Source organism: Eurytemora carolleeae, unplaced genomic scaffold (genome assembly GCF_000591075.1).
Source record: "Eurytemora carolleeae unplaced genomic scaffold, Eaff_2.0 scaffold358, whole genome shotgun sequence".
Classification (NCBI taxonomy): Eukaryota; Metazoa; Arthropoda; class Copepoda; order Calanoida; family Temoridae; genus Eurytemora; species Eurytemora carolleeae.
The window spans coordinates 99,947-120,068 of record NW_019396328.1 but is presented as its reverse complement, the minus strand read 5'-3'; the positions used below and the strand labels follow the sequence as shown (position 1 = coordinate 120,068).

Genomic DNA, 20,122 nt, shown 5'->3' with positions numbered 1-20,122 from the left:
CCCCCCCCCCCCCCCACCGGTTCGCGTTTGTTTGGTAACAATAAACGTCATAGCTTAGACATAGCCTCCGAACTGGACACTAGTTGCGAGCCTTGATTGAAAGAGGTCATCATTGATAAAATAAAAAGTCAGTCGAGCATTTTAGTTTTATTATAGGACACTTTGATTTTAATAAGTTTGTTGAATGCTGGAGGCTGAACTATGTTGCCTAATCACTAAGATTAACCACTTTTTTCTTCAACCGAGAGATGTGGATCAATAATTTGCTCCCCGGTTCAAACCAGAGCTGAGGTTCAACTCTTTTCTGTGCATTGAGGGGTTCAGCCAATATTTTCTTGGTTTCGATTATCATTACTATTAAAGGACAACCCATCATTCAATGAAATAGGGGTCGGCGCTCCTAACCGCAGAAATGTATCCATGAGTTGTACTGTCCACCCTAGGCGGTCTGCCCAAGACAGCCCCATTTCTGGTTTCGATTAAAAATACTAAAAATATGCATTTACGAAGATTTCGTCCGAACAAAAAACCAGAAATCGTAAAAAAAGAAGGGTCTGCTAATTAAAAAGTATATTGTACTCCAGTACCCCACTGACCTAGTAAACCCCCTGAGTTCTCTGAAACTGAAACCATCCAGAGCTGGGTTGGATCCTTATCATCCTGCAGTTCAAACCTCAACCCTGAGACAAACAATATTTTTTAAATTTATACGGAAAAAGGCCAAATGAGCTGATTTATGTAATTTTTTTTAGATATCAATGTTTTTGTTTCTTCGAACTGTTTATTTTCTTTTGCAGTTTCTCTGAGAACATGACATGACTATAAGAAGTAATGGAGAAACTCTCCGAAAAAAACGATTTTCGAGTCCGGAAAACGACGGTATTTTCCACATTTTTTTAATCAGACTAGGTTACCGTTGTAAATCGGGCATTACAATCTTTACATGGAAGACCATTGAAATTATGCTTACAGTCTCTTTAACACATTGCTTAGAAATCACGCCTCATCACCTGATTTTATATGATCTCCGAATGCAGTTGAGTTGGTTGGTTCAATATCCTTCTCAAGGAATATCCAAGATCGTTCCTTTCCTAGTTTCTCTAGGTCCTTGTAATAACTAGGAGATAGGTTTGAGTCGGAGTCGGAAGAGGAGGGAGGTTTAAGATTCGTCTGTGCATAACCAAATCTTCGAATTCCTAAAATAAATAATGAATTAAGATTTACCATCCCCATCTCATCCTGTGCCACTAGCTGTTCCGATCCGTATCATCTCGTCCCCGCATCCCGTCCCATCCCATCCCATCCCGTCCCGTCCCGTCCCGACCCTAAACCNAGAAATTGAGGAGAATGTGGCTTCCCGTCCCGTCCATCACATCACTAACCTGCCCTGCTGAGATTGTACCAAGAATACTCTGGATCTGGATTGAACTGAATACTAGGATTCAGGTAGGAAATATACAGGAGCTGACCGCAAATTAGTTTCACGTGTGCAAACCAGTAAACACCGGATTCTAAATAATTAACAAAAGAAGAATTGAAAATAGTTATCCCCTATCAATTATAGAGTTTTGATCGCTTTCTTTTAATTCTTTTTTTAAATAATAATCTTTATAATTTTCCCCATTCACCAATTTAAATCATCTAAAATTAAAAAAAAATGTCCTTCTCGTTTAAGATTGATCTTTATTAGCATATAAAAACTACACTTTCTTACCATATTCTATCTCACAAACAGTGTTTTCCGAGATAATAGATCTAAAAATACAAGCTTTAAAGGGATTGTAAGTGAAATATTATTCAAGTGATCTTTGAATAGAAAAAGTGCGTTGCATTAAATTAAATACCGCGGATATTTTCCCAAAAAATTAAGACCTCGTAGCAGATTACATTCAAAAGAATCACTCACTAAAAAAATCTACCGGAGGTTTAACTTTAATATTTTCCTTTTAGTTTTTGATACCTTTACCACTAAATTAATAAACTTTAATCGCAAAAACAAATTTTTCTTACGTTACGAAGAAAATAATTGCTTTTAATTTTAAGAAAACTAACCTTAAACTCTGTTCAACATGAGTAAAACTCTGAGGATCAGCACCACAAGAGTTCGTCATTGAGAGATAACTCTCCCAGTCAAAACTCATTTCATTCTGAAATATAAGGACTGGTGATACCAGTAGTAAACACAGGACAGTAACTGATAGTCTAATGGTACAAACACGATTTTGAATACAAATTGCTTTTATACTGAAGTGTGAAATTATCAAATGCTCCGGGTTTCGCCAAAATAAGTTTCAAGTCCTTTTCAGAAATCAAATTTGCAATTTTCTAAAGGGTTATCAATTACATTCAAGAGCTTTACTAAACCATTGCTAAGTTGTTCAACAGATTTTGTTTTAACTATATTTTTAACTATTTCTCTGAGGGCTCTTATAATGATGCTATTACTGTATATTTATGACGGACAAGTTGAACATTTTTATCTGGATCTATGGTAAGAATCTGAAAAAAGCAAAATTTGACTAATTCTACAATTTATTGAAATCCTTAGTCCAATGATCAATAATTACGCCTTAATTAAGTATCCTGAAAGAGGCAGTTCAGGTTAATGCCCAGTTTTCGTACAGAACAGCACCGTATGTAAAACTGATAATGTCTAAGTATAAAAATTATAATATAAAAATATTTGTCTAATACAATGACTGGTTATTCCATCTCGTCCATCATTTCGTCCATTGTTAAAACATTTTTATCCTTTTCTTTTTCCTTTTCCCCCTTTTCCTCATACACCGGACCACAGTATACTTCGGAGGTTTCTGACCACTCTACGGCAGCCGCCGCCGACCTTGAAGCTTCATGAACAACTTCTGGACAAATATCAACTTCTGCTCGTGTTGTGACTGGTTCAGTAGACGCAGAAGGACCAGTAGAAGATCTAGGAGTTTCTTTATCATTATCTAGATCAATTTCTTCATCTATATGCAGACGGCGAAGAACATCTTGATCTTGATCTGGTCGGTTTTCTTCCTAAAATTAAAATTGTAAAAAATAAGAATTGTCAGAGACTGAAAATAAACAAAACATATAAATTGATGGAAATTTCGTCCCAACTGGGTTTACCTCAAGATCTCTCATCAACTCGTCCTCCTCTTCCTCTTTCCTCCTCGCATCCTCCCTCTCCTTCTTTTTCCTGGCGGCCAGCTCCTTGTTCCTCTTCATCCTTTCCAGCTGCTCCTCGGTCAATCTGCTGCTCCGGGGACCAGGGGAGCTGTGCGAGAGAGGGGCAGCAGTTCTACTGGTCAGTTGCTGGAAGGGATCAATTTCAGGTTCGCCCTCCCCACCATCATATCTAGAGTAAGTAATCCTTTTTGAGTTTCAGAACTTCATAATGAATTAAGAAAAAAAAAAAACACTTTATGGGGATAAAAATTGCACAAAATAGGGATAAATATTCACCAAGCAAAATCTTGGAAAGGGTGGAAGATCAATAATTAATATAATAAACTATTAAGAAAGATAGCAAGTTAGTAAGTCCGTAAACGTAAACAAACTTATCGATTTAGACGAATTAAAAATTCTTGCGACACGCCAGTCTCTAAATAAGTATTTATTCATCTTTATTTTATTTTATTTCTCGGTTAAGTCAGAGCTATTGAAGGGATGGACACTAAGGCATGATTCTCAAAGCTTTTAAAAAGAAAACTAACGATACAATTTATCAAATTTACTTTCAAGCATTCTAAGATTCTTCAAACTTTATTTGTGTTGTACATGCTCATTTTTTATATTATAAAATAATCTATAATTGACTGACCTTTCGACCTCCCTCTCCACTGCAGCCTCAACCCTGTCGTCCACGACCTCCTCCTCCCTGACAGGGTTCACCAGCATACCCATCCTGATCTTCTTCACGTGGGTCGTCACAACCTTCTTGTTCCCTAACCTGAAACAAAAATTATATTTTAAGATTTCCTCCTGGTTACAGACTCATTAGATCAAATCAGGATTCCAAGGATAACTATACCCCCCCAACTCCTCCAACGATGTTAGACATCGCTGAACGACAGAAAACAATCAAATTTTGGACAACAAGTTAAGTAACAAAGAAAAATGGCAGTAAGGTTTTTAACCACCCCTTCTCATGCCCAAATCTTCGATTATCATTTGATTAAAAAACCCCTATATTTGTGGTTTTTTGTTAAAACACTCCTCAGGAGCAGTTAGATATTAAAAATAAGTTAAGATTTGAAATTATAAAATTTTAACTAGTTTTCTATGATACCCCTCCCCTCAGGCCTCACCTGTTAGCAATGATATCCAGGGTATCATCAAAAGGAAGTTTAGGATAAAGTCTATGCGCCCAGTGGTTTAATTTATGCATTATCACGTCCAAATCCTCGAATTCTTTACCATGTCCACTAGGCTTCCAGTCCTACAATTTATACTGAATCAAACTCGATAAAAATTTTGATTCAAACTTTATTGAGTTTATTTCATACCTCAGGTTCAAAGGTCAGTGAGTCAAAGGTACAAATGATAAAAAAACTTCCATCACTGGCGTTGAAACTTTTTTTTCTCTCTTGAAAAAATAAAATTTCTCAACAATATAAAACAATAAGAAAAGTAAAAAGAAAATTCCCATGCATTCAAAATAATAGATACTGGTGAACATGAAATGGATTATATTTGCCTGATACCTTAAACTATAGATACTGGTGAACATGAAATGGATAATATTTGCCTGATACCTTAAACTATAGATACTGCTGAACATGAAATGGATTATATTTGCCTGATACCTTAAACTATAGATACTGCTGAACATATATTTGCCTGATACCTTAAACTATAGATACTGCTGAACATGAAATGGATTATATTTGCCTGATACCTTAAAAAGTTCTTCTATTGTATGAACACCTCTAGGCCCCATTAATCTATCTGCATTTAGTTTAGGTTGTGGATTCTTTATCACTCTCTTCTTCTTCTCTCCGCCATCTGCCCCGTCCATATTCGCCGTGGCATTCATCTGTGTACCCCCATCTCCTGATTATTATTATAAAAGCTAAAATTTCAAGATGTTTTGAAGGTCTTTATGTAAAGTCGGAACTTATGATTTTTTTTATTTGCAATGCTAACTAAACTCTATATTCATTGTGGAACATTTTAAATAAGTGCTTATACGTGAAGAAAACAGCTCATTATTTTTTCTTTATCATTATTATTTTCTTTAGCAATATTTTGGCATAGAGCTGATAGTTTTAGTTTTTGATTGGTCGGAGCTTAAGGGAAATCATATATCAATCGGACTACTGCCTACTTAAGTAAACAACACTACATTAGTGCCGACCTCTGTTCTATATACTTGACATTTAGTTAGCAAAAAATAGGATCATCCATAATTTTATTTATATAATGTAAACAAAATTTCAGTTGAGCTTCAATTGTTAAGTGGTAAACCCGATTCAAAACAACAGAGTACGAATTTAATGAATTTGAGCCGCGTCTCGAATCCACCAAAAAAAACGGTTTCGACTGAGATCTTGAAAAATTAAATACAATTTCAAGCGGAACCAACCATAGTTCTCAAATTCTTTAAATTCGGCCTCAATATTCTTCAATTAAAACTTTATCTGAGCAACAGAGAGGAAGATAATATCATTTTCCTCTTTTAATACGTTTTCAATACCGACAATTACATTCACTGTCTCTGCACTATAAATCCGCATTTCACTACTATTGAAAATAATCAAATTTTTACATAAATAGAAATAGTTAATAAATTTCTGACCTTGCGTCTGATCTTCGTCCGGAAACAAGCTGGCCTGTTCCTCTCCTACAAACAGTCCGGACATATCCGCTTCTACATCAACCCCCGCCATTTTGATTTTCTGAAAATATAAAAATATATTCGTACTAATCTATTTTACATGAAAGGGTGCAGGTACTTTTCAGTTCGTATTTTTACGCCTAGGATTGATTTACATAATTATTTAGATTCAAGTAAATGCGGGAAAATATTAATTGATAATACTATATACAAAGAGTATATTATTTTTGTATTAGCGGAAGATACTAGGCCTATCAATATCTATATATTCTCATTGTTTGAAATTAAAAGTTAATACAAATGACAGCTCTTGCCGAATATCTAGATTGACAACCAACTTCAAAAACAAATGTAGCAAATGCGTAAGACAACTGGTAGTTTTTTGGTCACTAAAATATTTACTAAATTCTTGGTCCCTATCTGGTGGTTATATATGTAAGTTAAAACTAATCGTTAATTATATTTAAGATGTCAAGCTTCTCCTTAACCATCCTCTAAACTTATCAGTAATTTCTTCCTGGAGGTCAATTAAGTTGAGATCATCTTCTAGTTGATCTCCATCTCTGTAAGAGGCTGCTGAGATTGAACCGAGTTCTCTGTTTCGTTACTCTGAAAATATTAAAAAAAATTGACAAACTTTAATATATAAGTAAGATTAGGTGGGCTTGACATCATCAGTTTACTCGAACGACTAGAACTGACAAAATTTTTAATTTGATAATTGATTATCAAGGTTGTTTACTTTCATCACGCTCCTCTTCTGACAAAAATTTTGAAAGCTGAATGCTTCTTTTTAATCGGCCATTATTTCTTCTTAATTTTTTAAACTAAAAATTTGGCGGATTTTCAGTTTTCAATTAGCCAAACTTACATATAATATATATTGATACCTTGTTTGTTATTGGATGGCTATTGGGAGTTCCTACAGCCTCAGGATTAATAGTTACACTTTTAGTACAATTGTAGGTTTTATAGATACCAACCAATCGGTCTGCCAGCTCAAACATATTAGACCTTTACATAAAAAAAATAATATATAAGTTCTCATACTATGTTTTAATTTTCAAAAATTAAGATAAAGCATGCAGTAGCTTTCTGTACAGACATTACAAAGAATGAGAGTATTAAGCTTTGACGGAAAATTAATTTCTTTTTACGAAAAAAATTAATTTTTATCTACAAATTTTTAAAAACCAACAAGTCAATTACTGTATTTTTAATTAACTATCTTCTGAATTTAGATGAAAAAGATTTTGACTATTATTTTTTTATAGAAAATTGAGTCAAATATTAAATATTAAAAAATTCAATATATATTTAGTGTGAATTTTTTATCTATATTATGTAAAAAAAAGCAAACGTATTTTTCTTTTTGAATAATTAAATGAAGTCAATCATTATTAATTTAATGAAAAAGATAAATACATTGTTATCTGTTTTATGTTATAAAAAGTTGAACCTGAGACTGATGATGATGAATTGTGCATTTCTAGTTCTCTCCTTGATATAGTTTGCAACTATGGAAACGTTCTTGAAATCCAACGCGGCATCAATCTCATCCATCACGTACAGGGGTGTGGGCTGAACAAATCACGTGAAGGGGGGGGGGGGTATAGACTGAGCATATTCAGGTCAATTAAACGTAACCAATTACATTTAGGGGTGTAGACTGTAGATTGTATCAAATCAAATCAAATCAAATCAAATCAAATCAAATCAAATCAAATCAAATCAAATCAAATCAAATCAAATCAAATCAAATCATTAGTTGCAGGGATGGCCTAAGACTCCACACATCCAGGTTAATAAACTGTAACAAATCACGTACAAGAATTTAGGACTTGGGTGAATACATTTAAAGATAATAAAATGTAACCAATCACGTAGATAAGTCTTATTTCCCATTTCTGAACTGTAGAACAAATGTTCGGCTTCTTACTAGCTAAAATTATGGGTTTTACATTTGAAACAGATTAAATTTGTGTTTTTAATCTCCCCACACATTTTTTCAACCCTAAAATCACAAAAAGGAGTTAGGAGGGTAGGAAGGCCCGCCACATCAATTTCTAGTCCGAGCCACATTCTCCTCATTTTCTCGTCCGAGTCACCTTGAAATCCTCGTCCCTCGATTATTATGTGTTAAAAAGTTTCCAATTCTCTAAGATAAAACTATTTTTTTTAAATCTGGCCACGTTAAGCCTTAAAATATGGATAGACTGAAGTATTGCAATGATTGGATCATGTTGTTCAAACCCACGAGAATGATGTCAAACTTTATTTAGGTAAAACATCCATCTCTTCTGCCTCCATTATGGCTAACCTTCGCGATATAAAATAAATAGCAAAATATTTGGTATATCTCTGCCTATCATTTTCCCTATGGAACCACTCAGAAAAAAATCTATGGTTTTTACTGATATGTTTAAAAGTCTCCAGCCTATTATTTGTCAGAACAAGGCTGTTTTTGTTATTTTTCTCTTATAAATCTTTAAATAGAGAGTGGCCCGATTCTTTAAAAATAGTTTAATCTGGGAGGATGAGACACTTAAAAAAATAGTATTGAAAGGACGAGAATTTTGAGGTGGCTCGGACGAGAAATTGAGGAGAATGTGGCTCAGACGAGAAATTGATGACGAGAAATTGATGTGGCGGGCCTTCCACCCCTCCATCACTCCTGTCAGCACTTTTCTAGCTAAATGATACAAGGTCATGTTAAGGTAAGGCCTGGTATACCTTGTAATAATGTAGAGCGAAGACGAGAGCCAATGAAGATAAAGTTTTCTCTCCTCCGGACAGATTAGAAATATTCTTCCAGGACTTCTTCGGAGGCCGGACACTGAACACAATCCCCTCCGAGAATGGATCCAGGCTGTCCACCAGCTCCAGCTCAGCATCTCCTCCTATACAGTAGTTAATATTCATGGACATTCCCTTTATTTTCATAGTAAAGAACAATCACGTCATCTTTATAATTTGGGAACAATCCTTTATTCCGGTGCAATCCCTTTATCATCATTTAGAATACAATACAATACAAAACAATCCTTTTTAAATTAATTGAGAACGATAATTTCTTTGAATTGAAGATGATTAAATACACTCCCATAAACTTTTTTATTTGTGAACAATTCCTTAATCTTCTATAATATAGAAACAACCCTTTAATTAATATGATCAAGAAACAATCTTCAATTACTTTTTGATTCAAAATTATTTGCTTAACTAAATCATCTAACAGTCCCTTTAGAAGTGAAGTCTACTGTCCCAAGGTGTTTACCTAGAGTGATCATCTGGTACATCTCCTTAAGTTTCCCGGTGATTATCCCGAAACCATCCATGAAGTCGGTCAACCGCTGCTTCCTGTAAAAAAAAACTAACTGTTTAAAGGGACTCTGTCAACGTAATTTATGAGAACTTGGTTTAATCCTATATTTAAGTAGTACTGAGTAAAGTGCTGCTGACTTTTATGAATTTTTAGGAAGAAAAACAGGAATATATTTTAACAAATGAAGCGTCACTTGAAATTTCATGACAGTGACTGTAACTTCAAGTGTATTTATGTATTTATAAAAATGATAACCTGAGATCGTCATGGTGTTTTCTCTGCTCGTCTCGAGCTTTCGTCATTTCGTCGAGTTCGGCCGCTCTCGCCATGTAAACCTCTTCCTTCTTCTTGTATTCAGCAATAGCTGCCATATTTGGCCTGAACAATGTTAAGTCAGACTTTTCGGGGTTAACTGCGCGACTGGCGGCATTACTGGAACAACTCATCATACGCTGCCTCACATTTTTCATTTTAAATATAACAATAACAAAGACTAACTTGTTTCGTTACATACACTGCATTCAGCTCAGAAATCATTTTATTTAGTCGATGATAGATCCGGATTTAAATCCAGCTCATGAACAGCTATTAAGTCCTTCTAATAAATTTGCATTGTCAAAAGTGCAGAATATGTTTGAACAGGTTTAAAAAACTGGTAAACATTTGCAGAATATCTTAAACCCGGTAAAAAAAACTTGAACATACCTCGTACATTGTCAATGTTTATTGTTAACATATTAAAAGTTTGCGGAATAAATTGTGAATCTGTATTCTGTATAAAAGCCAAGATAATGGAGAAGCTTAATGGGTGTACCTCATAGCTTGTAGTTTCCCGTCTAGTTGCTGAATATCCATATCTAGTTCTTCTAGATCCAGATCCAGGGCATCCAGTTCATCATCAGTATACACACGCAGCTCTTCACCTTCTTCATCAGGAACAACCTGATCAAATCAAATCAAATCAAATCAAATCAAATCAAATCAAATCAAATCAAATCAAATCAAACCAAATTTTTAGGGAGGAACTGAAGAAGTAAAGAAGTAAAGAAGTAAAGAAGTAAAGAAGTAAAGAAGTAAAGAAGTAAAGAAGTAAAGAAGTAAAGAAGTAAAGAAGTAAAGAAGTAAAGAATAACAAACTATACTAACCAGAAGCGTGAGTTTTCTAAGATCCCTCTTGTACATACTGATTACATTATTGAGTTCTCTTATCTGTCCATCTATTTTGTCTAACCTCTGATCAACCTAGAGAATAAACATTAAATTTCTAATAATATTTCGGGGAAAAACTTCATCATCTTTCCCTACTTATTTACTTTTTAATCTTCAAATATATTTTTGTTGTTGTTATTTTTTATCTTTTGTTTCTACCGTTAGTTTTGCAAGTTACTTAAATTTTCTTTTTTTAAGTTAGAAACACGAGAATACCTTCGTTATTTTTTAAGTTAGAAAATCAAGGATGTATTCGTCATATTGCTCAGCCTACAGTTTTAAGGGTACATTTGTGAATCAGGCATGGAACTTAGAGTCAATTGAAATTTCGTTAACAGTTCCTTTAATATAGTTGCAGGATCATCTATGAAGGATCCCTGGTTCCTACCTCTATCCTGCTGGACTTGAGCTCTGTCTCCTCCTTGTTCCATTTGTCCTGGATCTTCTTAAGCTCTCTAATCTGCTCCGCCATCTTCTCCATCTCCTCCTGGGCCTCGTTCTTTTTGTCCAGCACCTACAACATCATAGGTAGAATAACTATTCAAGAATATAACCAGAAGCCAGATTTAATGAATTTGATAGGTCGTTGAACTACCTACAGCCGCTTCTAATCCTGAACCACCGCTTTAAATATTCATAAATTTTAACATTGAATCGGTGATAAGGATTTGAACCGGCACGGCAGTAGGCAGTTCATCGACCTAGCTTAAATTATTTAAATTCGGTCTCAGATGCCAGATTTAATGAATGGCAAGAAGTTGAACCGTGCAGACTTAATTCAACCTCTTCTAAGTGCACCAGTTAAAACAAGCAGGGGTGTATATTTTCTTGAAAATCATTTCCCCTCCCTCAATTAGATTATAATTTGTGTCTCCATTTTCTTTTACCTTAGTACACAACACTTCAATCTCATCTTTTCGCGCTTTCATTTTTCGCATAGATTCTTCAAACTCCTTCTTCTCATCCTCGTAGCCTTTTATCTGAATAATAAAGTGGTTTATGAAATCAAATCAAATCAAATCATACTTTACCGCTTATATTGCTTAAGATGTCCTTTGTAAAGGTTTGAGTTTGAGATCTCATCCCCAACGTATTCATTTTTAGATGAAGAATCTTATAAAACTTTTTCAAAATTCATTTAAGATAATTTAACATTATTCACCTCATTAACGTCATTGAACCCTTTAAGATTTAATTTATTTGTTTGTCAAATTTTTTTTTAACAATTTAAACATGAACAGCAATGTCCCTTTTAACATAAACAGCATTGTCCTCTGTAACATGAACATAATACTTCTTAATTTGACAGAAAATATCCTTTTTAAAATCATATCAAGTTGATAAAATTTCTAAAATGTGAAAATTTGTTCCATATTCCTACCTTATCTTCACATTTCTTGATCTCCCTTTCACTTGTCTTGATCTCCACCTCCAGCCTTGTGATCTCCTTCCTCATCTTGTCCAACTGCTTCTGCGCATCATCCCTCTTCTTCTGCACGCTCTTGATCTTGCCTCCTGTGATCTCCTTGATCTTTGCGTCACAGTTCTTGACCTCCCTGTTCACCTCTTCAGCTGCCTCCGCAGCAGCATTGTACTTTACTTCAGCGGCATTCACGCGCTTTTCAAGTTCAGCAACCTTCAAAGGAAATTTGGACGTTAAACTCTAAATGAAAAACTTCAGTGACTTTATAAAATCAGTCTGAAGTAAGGCATTATATCCTGTTATGGATTTTTAATTTTCAACAGAAAAGGGGAAAGATAAATAATAAATTAAGAATTCCCCCCCCCCCCAAAAAAAAATAACTGAATCCGACCGAAAAAACATGTTAGGTGTTTGGGACCTCAAAATAAGGGCGGTAGCCGTGACATTTGTTTTATAATTGAGTTGGGTGTAGCCTTATCATACACGGTAGAAAACTATTAATAAAAATTATGAGATGTGCAGTGTTCACTGCTCTAAAATCAGGGCAACATTAGATAAGGCTTTTAGAGACGTCCTACTTCCCCCCATACTTATGGTCTTGTGGTTTGTAAGGTTTGCACTATCGAAGTTTAAGTGAAAATTTATTAATATAAAAACATTAATTTCTTTACTCAGATTGAAAGGTTATTATATTATTATTATTATTAAGGGACAACCCGGCATATGATGAAATAGCAGCCAAAAATTATCCTTTGACAACGCGGTCCGCAAAGCCCTTGGGAGAAGACTATTAAATTAAAAATCGTCAGGCTCAATGTTATGTGTTATGATTAAACCTACCTTCTTCTTATCTGGTTCTGCTTCCTTAACCCGGGCTTCCTGATCATCAAGCTGACTTTCACACATACGAAGCTAAATATTTTTAAAATTTAAAAATTAAAATTCATTACAACTGAAACCAACTTTACAATAAATAGAATAACTTTAAGGAACTTAAGACGTATATAATTAAGTGACTTACTTGCGGATTTAACATGCAGAGAAAAAAAGAGATTTTTTAAATTCAAATGACAAAACCTCCCTTCTTGATACTTAGAAGGTCAATAAGGTACCGTTATGAGGTTGGACAAGGCAGTCCCTTAATGAGGTTTGTACTGACCTGTTCATTGAGAGGATTAACTTCAACCTCCAGTTTACTCTGCTCTTTCTTCAGATCTTTGATCTCACGTCCCAACCTAATATGCAGTCAATTTATATACAGATAATTAGAGATCATAAATTAAATCCAAGATCATATTCAACATTCAAGATCAACATTCAAGATCAACATTCTAGATCAGGATCAACATTCTAGATCAGGATCAACATTCTAGATCAGGATCAACATTCTAGATCAGGATCAACATTCTAGATCAGGATCAACATTCCAGATCAGGATCAGGATCAGGATCAGGATCAGGATCAGGATCAGGATCAGGATCAGGATCAGGATCAGGATCAGGATCTACAAGAATCTAATGATCTACCTGATTATTAAGTCCTCTAGCTCTTGTCTCTTGTTAAACAACTCCCTGAAAATTATGTTAATCGTAAAAACTAAAATAAATTGATTAATTAATTTATCTTTTTACAGGGGTGTATGTAATTCTAATTTTATTATTCTTCCCCCCCCCTGAAATTTTTTGATTTCCTTCCCCAAATTCAATAACCAAAAAGACATAATTTTTTACTGCCGTGCATAATAAACCCCACAAAGTTGCATCTTGCAAAAATGCCGGCGCAGGCAATTTTTTAAAAAAACTTTTGGTATGGTTGTACTGGCAAAGAAGTTTCGATTGTTTATTAGTCAGTCCAGGGGTATTTTGATGGGGGGGGGGTGGGGGGAGGGGGTTTACTCTCAAATTCTTAATTTTTGATTTTTTTTTTTAATATGTTTGACTATTGAAGTTTTAATATGTTTAATTGAGTAAGGGGCATTCTTTAAACATATTTTGAATGAAATTATGCGCGAAGCGTTAAAAATTTTCATAACCCTATATTCCCCTTTCCTTTCTTATCTGCCAACCTTCCGTCAATTTTTTCCCTTCCCCTAACCTTCTCTACATTCCCCATAAATTCTCCTTCTACTTCCCTAACTTCCTTTTCCCTTCCCTACCTTCCCTGTCCCTTTAGTAGTTCCCTAATCCCTATTTTTGTCTTTCCCCCTCAACCTTCCCGTTTCCCTCGCAATCTTCCCTTTTCCCTCCCGACATTACCTTTCCCAAACTTCCCATTCCCTACTTTCACCCTTCCCTAACTAGCTCTTTCCCTAACTAGCTCTTTCCCTCCCTACCTATCTCCTTCCCTCCCTACCTTTCCCTCTTACCCATCTTTCTCCACCCATCCCTTTCTTCTGTTTGCCCTTTCCCTTTTACTTTTCTTTCCCCTTTTCCTTCCCCTTTTCCTTCTCCTTTTCCTTCTCCTTTTCCTTCTCCTTTTCCTTCCCTTCCCTTCCCTTCCTCTTTGATTTCTTTTAAATTTATACACCCCTGTCATAAAAACTAAAAAAGAAAACAATATTGAAATTATTTTCAATGTTTAATGTTCGTTTAATGTTCGTTTCATTTTCATTGAATATTCAATATTTTGACAAGCACAAATTTAAACCAGTGGTGACATTTCGAAATTATAATAGAGACAATGATGATTCCACTGTTTTCTGGTTACCCCCGTATATGCTGTATATCCTACCTGTATTCAGCATCTAATGTTTCAATACTTCTCTCCATTCTCTGCATCTCCTTAGGATCCGTCTGGGGGACTGCAGCAACCTTTTCAGCATTACAATGAATAAATGAATCGCCGCAGCAACTTTCAATCAATCAATCATCTCCTTAGGGGGGGAGCATCAAACTTTAAGCCTTACAATCAATTAATCAATATTTTCCTGGGGGGGGGGTCAGCTACTTTAAAACATTACAAACAATCAATTAATCAATCAATCGTCTCCATAGGATCTGTCTTTAAACATTTCAATCAATCAGGAATCAATTAGGTTGTCAACCAAATAATTAGACTATTAACTCATCAAAAATTTAATCTATTGGACAGACAATTTATGATGACAATAAAAAAATCAGACAATTAATTTATTATTTTATTAATTAAGCAGATTATCAATTAACTATGCATTCAAATAAACAAACATTCAATTTATCATACAGTCATTTAATCAGATATCCAACTGATATGATTAATCAGATATCCAACTGATATGATTAACCAGATATCCAACTGATATGATTAATCAGATATCCAACTGATATGATCAATTTTCTCTTCAAGATATATTTTTTTACCAAAAAACCTGCAAAATTAAGAAACGAGTTTTAACCTGTTGCCCCATTAGTCCTCTAAGTTTCTGTTTTCCTGTTCCAGACATAGTTCCAACAGTTTCAATCAATTCTCCTTCCAGAGTTACAACTTTATGCCTAGTATATCAGTTTTAATTAAAATTATAAGTTTTAAATAATTCTAATTATTTTTAAAGCAGATGGGTTTGGGAAATGTTAAAAACTCGCATTAAAAATTTAGATATATTTTTTTGTATGCGTGCTGTTAAAAACCAAAAAAACAGACAATTTTTTGGGGAGGGGGGGATTAGAGAAAAGGTATCGCTTGAAAAGAAATTGTCATTTGTTATTCCCTTTCCCTTAATGCGATTATCATTTATTAATAAAAATTTTATTTGTATATTTTGTATAATGCTTGAGGGATCAAATAGTACCTAGTAGCCCCGTACGCAATTTTGATTACGATATTACCTTGTGGCTCCGTACGCAATCTCTGATGCCTGATTCAGATCCCTGGCTACAAGCGTATCCCGGAAATAATGGTAGAACGCAGTGCGTAATCTAGGCTCGTTCACCTTTATCAGCAAATGTCAATCAACTCTAAGATCACCTTCATCAATTGACGCAATACAAGATCAAACAGGTAACCTTTATTAATTGATAAAATACACGATCAAAAAGTTTATTCTGATCAATTTATCAAATACAGGATCAAATGTTAATCCTTGATTAATCTAAAAACACATAATCATTTTACTAAATACAGATCAAATAGTTCACTTCATCATTTTACTAAAGAAATCAAATTCTCAAGTAAATATCAACATTGTTAGTTGTTACATTGATCTTTTTATCAAATACAAGAACAAATTTTTTGCTTTGATCAACTATTTAAAAATCAACCAACTTTATCTTAATCAATTTAACACATAGCAGATCTATCAGTCTAATTTTATCAATTTATCAAATACAAGATCAAGTTATGTTTGGATCAATTAATCAATTACAAACCTTGATTAGATCGAAGAGCCTGGGGACCCCTTGGGGTGCCTGAAACCTCTCATCACATTTGTTCTAAAATACAGAAAAATCTTAGAAAATAATGAAAGTGTTTTTTTTTGTAAAATAAAACATAATAATAAAAGATAATTTAACACATTAACAGCTTGCAACCCGTTAGCTGATAAATCTTAAGTATTAACTCTCTGAAAAGAACTTTCACTTCACCATAATTCTAATCCTGATATATTTTTAGCAACCTTAAAATATCGTTTAACTTTGATATGTTAAATTATGAAATCTCCTAGAACATAAAGTCACAGCACAGGTATATGTACAACATCCAATTGCAATTGTAGGAATTAAAAAATTTGAATTTCTAGCATATGTTCAGTTCCTTTCCACATTAATAAACACCACTTGATCAAAATTGAAGAATTACTTATGTAAGTTTGAAAAAAGGACGTATTACTATTCCGACGAACTCTTGATTTTCGCTCATGTACATTTTCCCTTATGTGTTTTTCCCCACCATTTCTAACCTGAAAGTGTTTGGTTTTGTCCAGAGCGAGGAAATTTGCTGTTCCTAGATTATTTTTCTTCAAGAACGCAATACACTGCTTTCCAGTTTCTACATCTTCAACTAACAAGTTATTCAAGGCTCCTTTGCCAACCGTAGACACAGCGATGTCATATTTCTAAACAATGTCAAGAAAAGTTAGAATAAGGGCATAAAATTCTTTAGATACTCCTTACATATCAATCATTATTAAAGTCACCGGTTTTCTTTTTGTGAATTAAGTGAATTAAATGAATTAAGTTAATGTCCATGTCATCCCCCCNAACCTATCATTCAATAATATAGGGGTTCAAAGCTCTGTGAAATCTACAGAAGTTACCAAGATCCTATATTTTAGTCCTGATCGAAGTAGAAATTAATGAATTTCAAGTTATATCTGACATAGGTATGGATAGTTAAAATACTTTTATGTGTGGCCGTTATTACAGTAGAATAGTAACTCAAACATTCCTATCACAACCACTTATCGCCATTAAATCCATCTGATCTTCAAAGAATTAAAAATATATCCAGATCGGGATATCTGAATGAAACGAAATCCGAATTGTGTCATTTCCTTCTCCTACCTTGTCAATAGCTCCTAGATCTCCTAGTCTAGCAATTATCCCGGGAATATTCCCATTCTTCTTCTGCTGGAGCAGAGCGTCCAAGACCTTCCCGTGGGACTTGGTTGCAGCCTGGGAGCTCCTCTTCTCCTCGTACTCCATCCTTACACCCTGCAGTTCACCTTTCACCACATCCAACCTTTCTGCTACCTAAATCAATCAATCAATCAATCAATAACCAATCGACCAACTAACCAGCTAATGAATATCTTTCTAACCTTCTGTGCTTCTCTCTGTGATGTGAGTAACTCCTTCTCCTTGGCAGGGACCTCCGTCTTCAGTTCCTCCAACCTAGCTCCCTTGTCCTTTAACTGATCCTTGGTGCTCGAGATGGAGTTCTTCAGCTGCTCCAGCCGAATCTTCTCCTTCTGGGCGGCCGAGGTGTAGATCGTCAACTCGTTCTGCGCAATCGTCAACACGGACTGGGATTCGTCGACAGTCTTCTTTAGTCCGATCAGTATACTTCCGTGCTTTTCTCTCTCGTCTTGGAACACCTTGAAGATATTTTTAATAAGTAATCTTATAGGACTCAGTTCAACCATATTCTTGCTCTCTGGATCTGAATCCGTAACATTAAAACTCTCTGGAACAAGATCCACAGAGAAAACATATGAGAGAATGCTAATTCAAAAAAAAATTATATTAAAAACAAGTAAAAATCTTTGAAAGCCAAGAAAGTCTCAGTATTATTGAATAAAAAAATTGTTAAGATTTGAAGAATGAGATGATTTTAATAGAAGTTGAAATGAATCTCCAGTCTCTATTCCTCACTAGTTCAGGTTTCCTTTCACCTGTGTTTCCTGACGAAGAGTTGCCATCGCTTTCTCATAGTTTTTCTCTTCTACTGCGACCTTCTCCTCTAACCTGCACAATACAATTTTTTTTTGAGAAAATCAAACCTGTATTAAAAAAAATTAATGATCCTCGTCTACACATGCGTAAAAAAAATTCAGCAAAAATGTTATTCGTTATGAACGTATAAGGAAAAAAACTATCCCCCTCCCCGTCATATCTTCCTCCCTACTTACTTAGCTTGCTGCTCCGTACACTCAATGATCTTCTCTCTGTTAAGCTCGGGGAGAGACTCCAGCTTCTCGTGCTTCTCCCTCTCCAACTGCATCAACTGGGTCACCTTCTTCCTCCTGAAGTTAAAAGTGAGGTTCAGGATATTCAAATCAAATAATATCATAGATAGATAGATAGGAATTAGAATGCAGATTTTCTAGTAATAGCATGATAGAATTAAACTTCAAATAGACTGTCCCAATTTCCCTATATTGTTTATTTACAAGATCTTTTTTTTTCTTAATTAACGTATATTCTTTCTTGCACCTATGTTACTCGTTACTTATAAATTCTTTTTTACAAAAATAAGAATTTATTAGTAACGAGTAACATATATACATAAATATGTCCATCCTATGAACGAACCTCCACCTACCTGACGTTAGTGCTTTTGCTGTCCTCACTGATATTCGCATCCTCAATCTCGAAGCTGTTGAACTCGGCCTGGTAAGTCTCGAACTTGGTCTGGGCCTCGTTGAAGTCCTTCCCCCTATCACCCATCTCCTTTTCCGCATCCTTCCTCTTCCCCTGAACCTCCTTCAACCTCGATGTAAGATCAGATACACTGCTCTCTATCTGGGCCTTACTTGTCTCATGCTGACTAAAAAATAAATAAGTAAATCAATCAATCAGTTTACCCTTCCACAACCAACCCACCCACCAACCAACCAACCAACCAACCAACCAACCAACCAATCAATCAATCAATCAACCAACCAATAAATCAACACATTTATTTATCCGTTCATTTATTTATTAATTCTTCTTAATCACAACAGGGCTTGTAAGAAGTATCAATACGTTATCTATGCCTTTTTGGGAGGATTGGCATTATCAAGAAACATTTTATTTCAAAGAAGAAAGGATACTTATTGAGTGAACTAACCCGATTTCCTTCTTGCACTGAAGCATGCCGAGCTGTATTCTCTTGTTCTTCTTGTGCACTCTCTCATTCTCCATATGTATACAGTTGAGGGCCTCTTTCATTGGCCCCTCCAGCTCATCCTTCTCCTTCTCAACCAACTTCACCCTGGAGAACACAGCAAGGATTAAGAACTGAAATCTTAATGTCAGCTGCTTAATAATTAAAAAAAATTAATCGAATTTTCACTTTTTGTAGATCCTTCGCGTAGAAGTTTTATTTTAATGCAAGAGCAACCCTGTATATACAGATATAGTAAAGTTTATAGAGCCCTGGAAATAGGAAAAGAATCAGAGATACAATCTAAAAGCCCTCCCTGTACGTTCGACATTGACCGCCCACGGGGTTAAGAACCCCCCCCCCCCCGTCCCGGCCTTTAGAACTCATAATGGAGAGATACCACCAGGATACGGAAACTTGTGCAGATAAAAAGTAAAAAAAAACTGCTGTATAAGAATAACACCTTGGAGCGCAGAATTTTCGATGATCTACGGGAAAAATGAAATTTTGGACATAAATTATTCATTTTCCACAAAAATCATTTATTTTGTCATCTGTAATCAGATTTACATGACTTAACTTTAGACGTTTACATTAGTTAATTCTTTAAAGGATCAAGGTGGTTGATTGTTAAACCAAGATGAAGAGATGTGCTAACCTGTTCAGTTTCTCAACCCTCTGTTCGTTGAGTTCAGATACACGTTGGGCCAGCAGAGCTATTGGATTCTTGAACCTAGGATACAATTTCTTATTTCAAATCAAATCGAATCGAATCGAATCGAATCGAATCGAATCGAATCGAATCGAATCGAATCGAATCGAATCGAATCGAATC

At 34.9% G+C, this 20,122-nt stretch overlaps 3 protein-coding genes across 3 annotated transcripts in view; all 3 read right to left on the bottom strand.

Annotated features, from left to right (window-relative positions):
* Positions 1-2,157, bottom strand: part of LOC111701028 (scm-like with four MBT domains protein 2) — an 11,747-nt gene extending 9,590 nt beyond the window's left edge. Inside the window, exons 1-6 of the mRNA XM_023472137.1 lie at positions 2,053-2,157; positions 1,715-1,755; positions 1,383-1,511; positions 1,011-1,196; positions 588-680; positions 406-488 (exon numbers count right to left, since the gene is read on the bottom strand). Of these exons, the coding sequence (XP_023327905.1) occupies positions 406-488; positions 588-680; positions 1,011-1,196; positions 1,383-1,511; positions 1,715-1,755; positions 2,053-2,141 (621 nt within the window). The 5' untranslated portion in view covers positions 2,142-2,157. The remainder of the gene's footprint in view (positions 1-405; positions 489-587; positions 681-1,010; positions 1,197-1,382; positions 1,512-1,714; positions 1,756-2,052) is intronic.
* LOC111701032 (TIMELESS-interacting protein) lies at positions 2,149-5,896 on the bottom strand. Its single transcript, XM_023472145.1, has 6 exons — positions 5,789-5,896; positions 4,889-5,043; positions 4,299-4,429; positions 3,812-3,940; positions 3,118-3,346; positions 2,149-3,024 (listed from the first exon to the last, which is right to left on the bottom strand). The coding sequence occupies exons 1-6, from the start codon at positions 5,877-5,879 to the stop codon at positions 2,704-2,706; spliced, it is 1,056 nt and encodes a 351-aa protein (XP_023327913.1). The 5' UTR covers positions 5,880-5,896; the 3' UTR covers positions 2,149-2,703.
* Positions 5,885-20,122, bottom strand: part of LOC111701031 (structural maintenance of chromosomes protein 4) — a gene marked incomplete in the record, with an annotated part of 18,227 nt that continues 3,989 nt past the window's right edge. The window contains 26 exon segments of the mRNA XM_023472144.1: positions 5,885-6,436; positions 6,718-6,841; positions 7,287-7,408; positions 8,561-8,727; positions 9,105-9,187; positions 9,408-9,530; positions 9,967-10,094; positions 10,299-10,394; positions 10,750-10,875; positions 11,249-11,341; positions 11,743-11,997; positions 12,625-12,696; positions 12,944-13,019; positions 13,311-13,355; positions 14,515-14,594; positions 15,158-15,254; positions 15,588-15,691; positions 16,128-16,190; positions 16,658-16,813; positions 17,262-17,450; positions 17,519-17,794; positions 18,092-18,164; positions 18,329-18,442; positions 18,742-18,966; positions 19,252-19,395; positions 19,946-20,020. Coding sequence (XP_023327912.1) covers positions 6,374-6,436; positions 6,718-6,841; positions 7,287-7,408; positions 8,561-8,727; positions 9,105-9,187; positions 9,408-9,530; positions 9,967-10,094; positions 10,299-10,394; positions 10,750-10,875; positions 11,249-11,341; positions 11,743-11,997; positions 12,625-12,696; positions 12,944-13,019; positions 13,311-13,355; positions 14,515-14,594; positions 15,158-15,254; positions 15,588-15,691; positions 16,128-16,190; positions 16,658-16,813; positions 17,262-17,450; positions 17,519-17,794; positions 18,092-18,164; positions 18,329-18,442; positions 18,742-18,966; positions 19,252-19,395; positions 19,946-20,020 — 3,169 coding nt within the window.

What these genes read in the sequence shown, in the direction of transcription:
- LOC111701032 (XM_023472145.1), bottom strand. Translation starts at nt 5,879, where the DNA reads ATGGCGGGGGTTGATGTAGAAGCGGATATGTCCGGACTGTTTGTAGGA. An exon ending in CTGGATATCATTGCTAACAG is followed by an intron (nt 3,941 to 4,298) that starts GTGAGGCCTGAG and finishes TTTTTGTTTCAG; the next exon opens with GTTAGGGAACAAGAAGGTTG. An exon ending in GTGGAGAGGGAGGTCGAAAG is followed by an intron (nt 3,347 to 3,811) that starts GTCAGTCAATTA and finishes TACTTACTCTAG; the next exon opens with ATATGATGGTGGGGAGGGCG.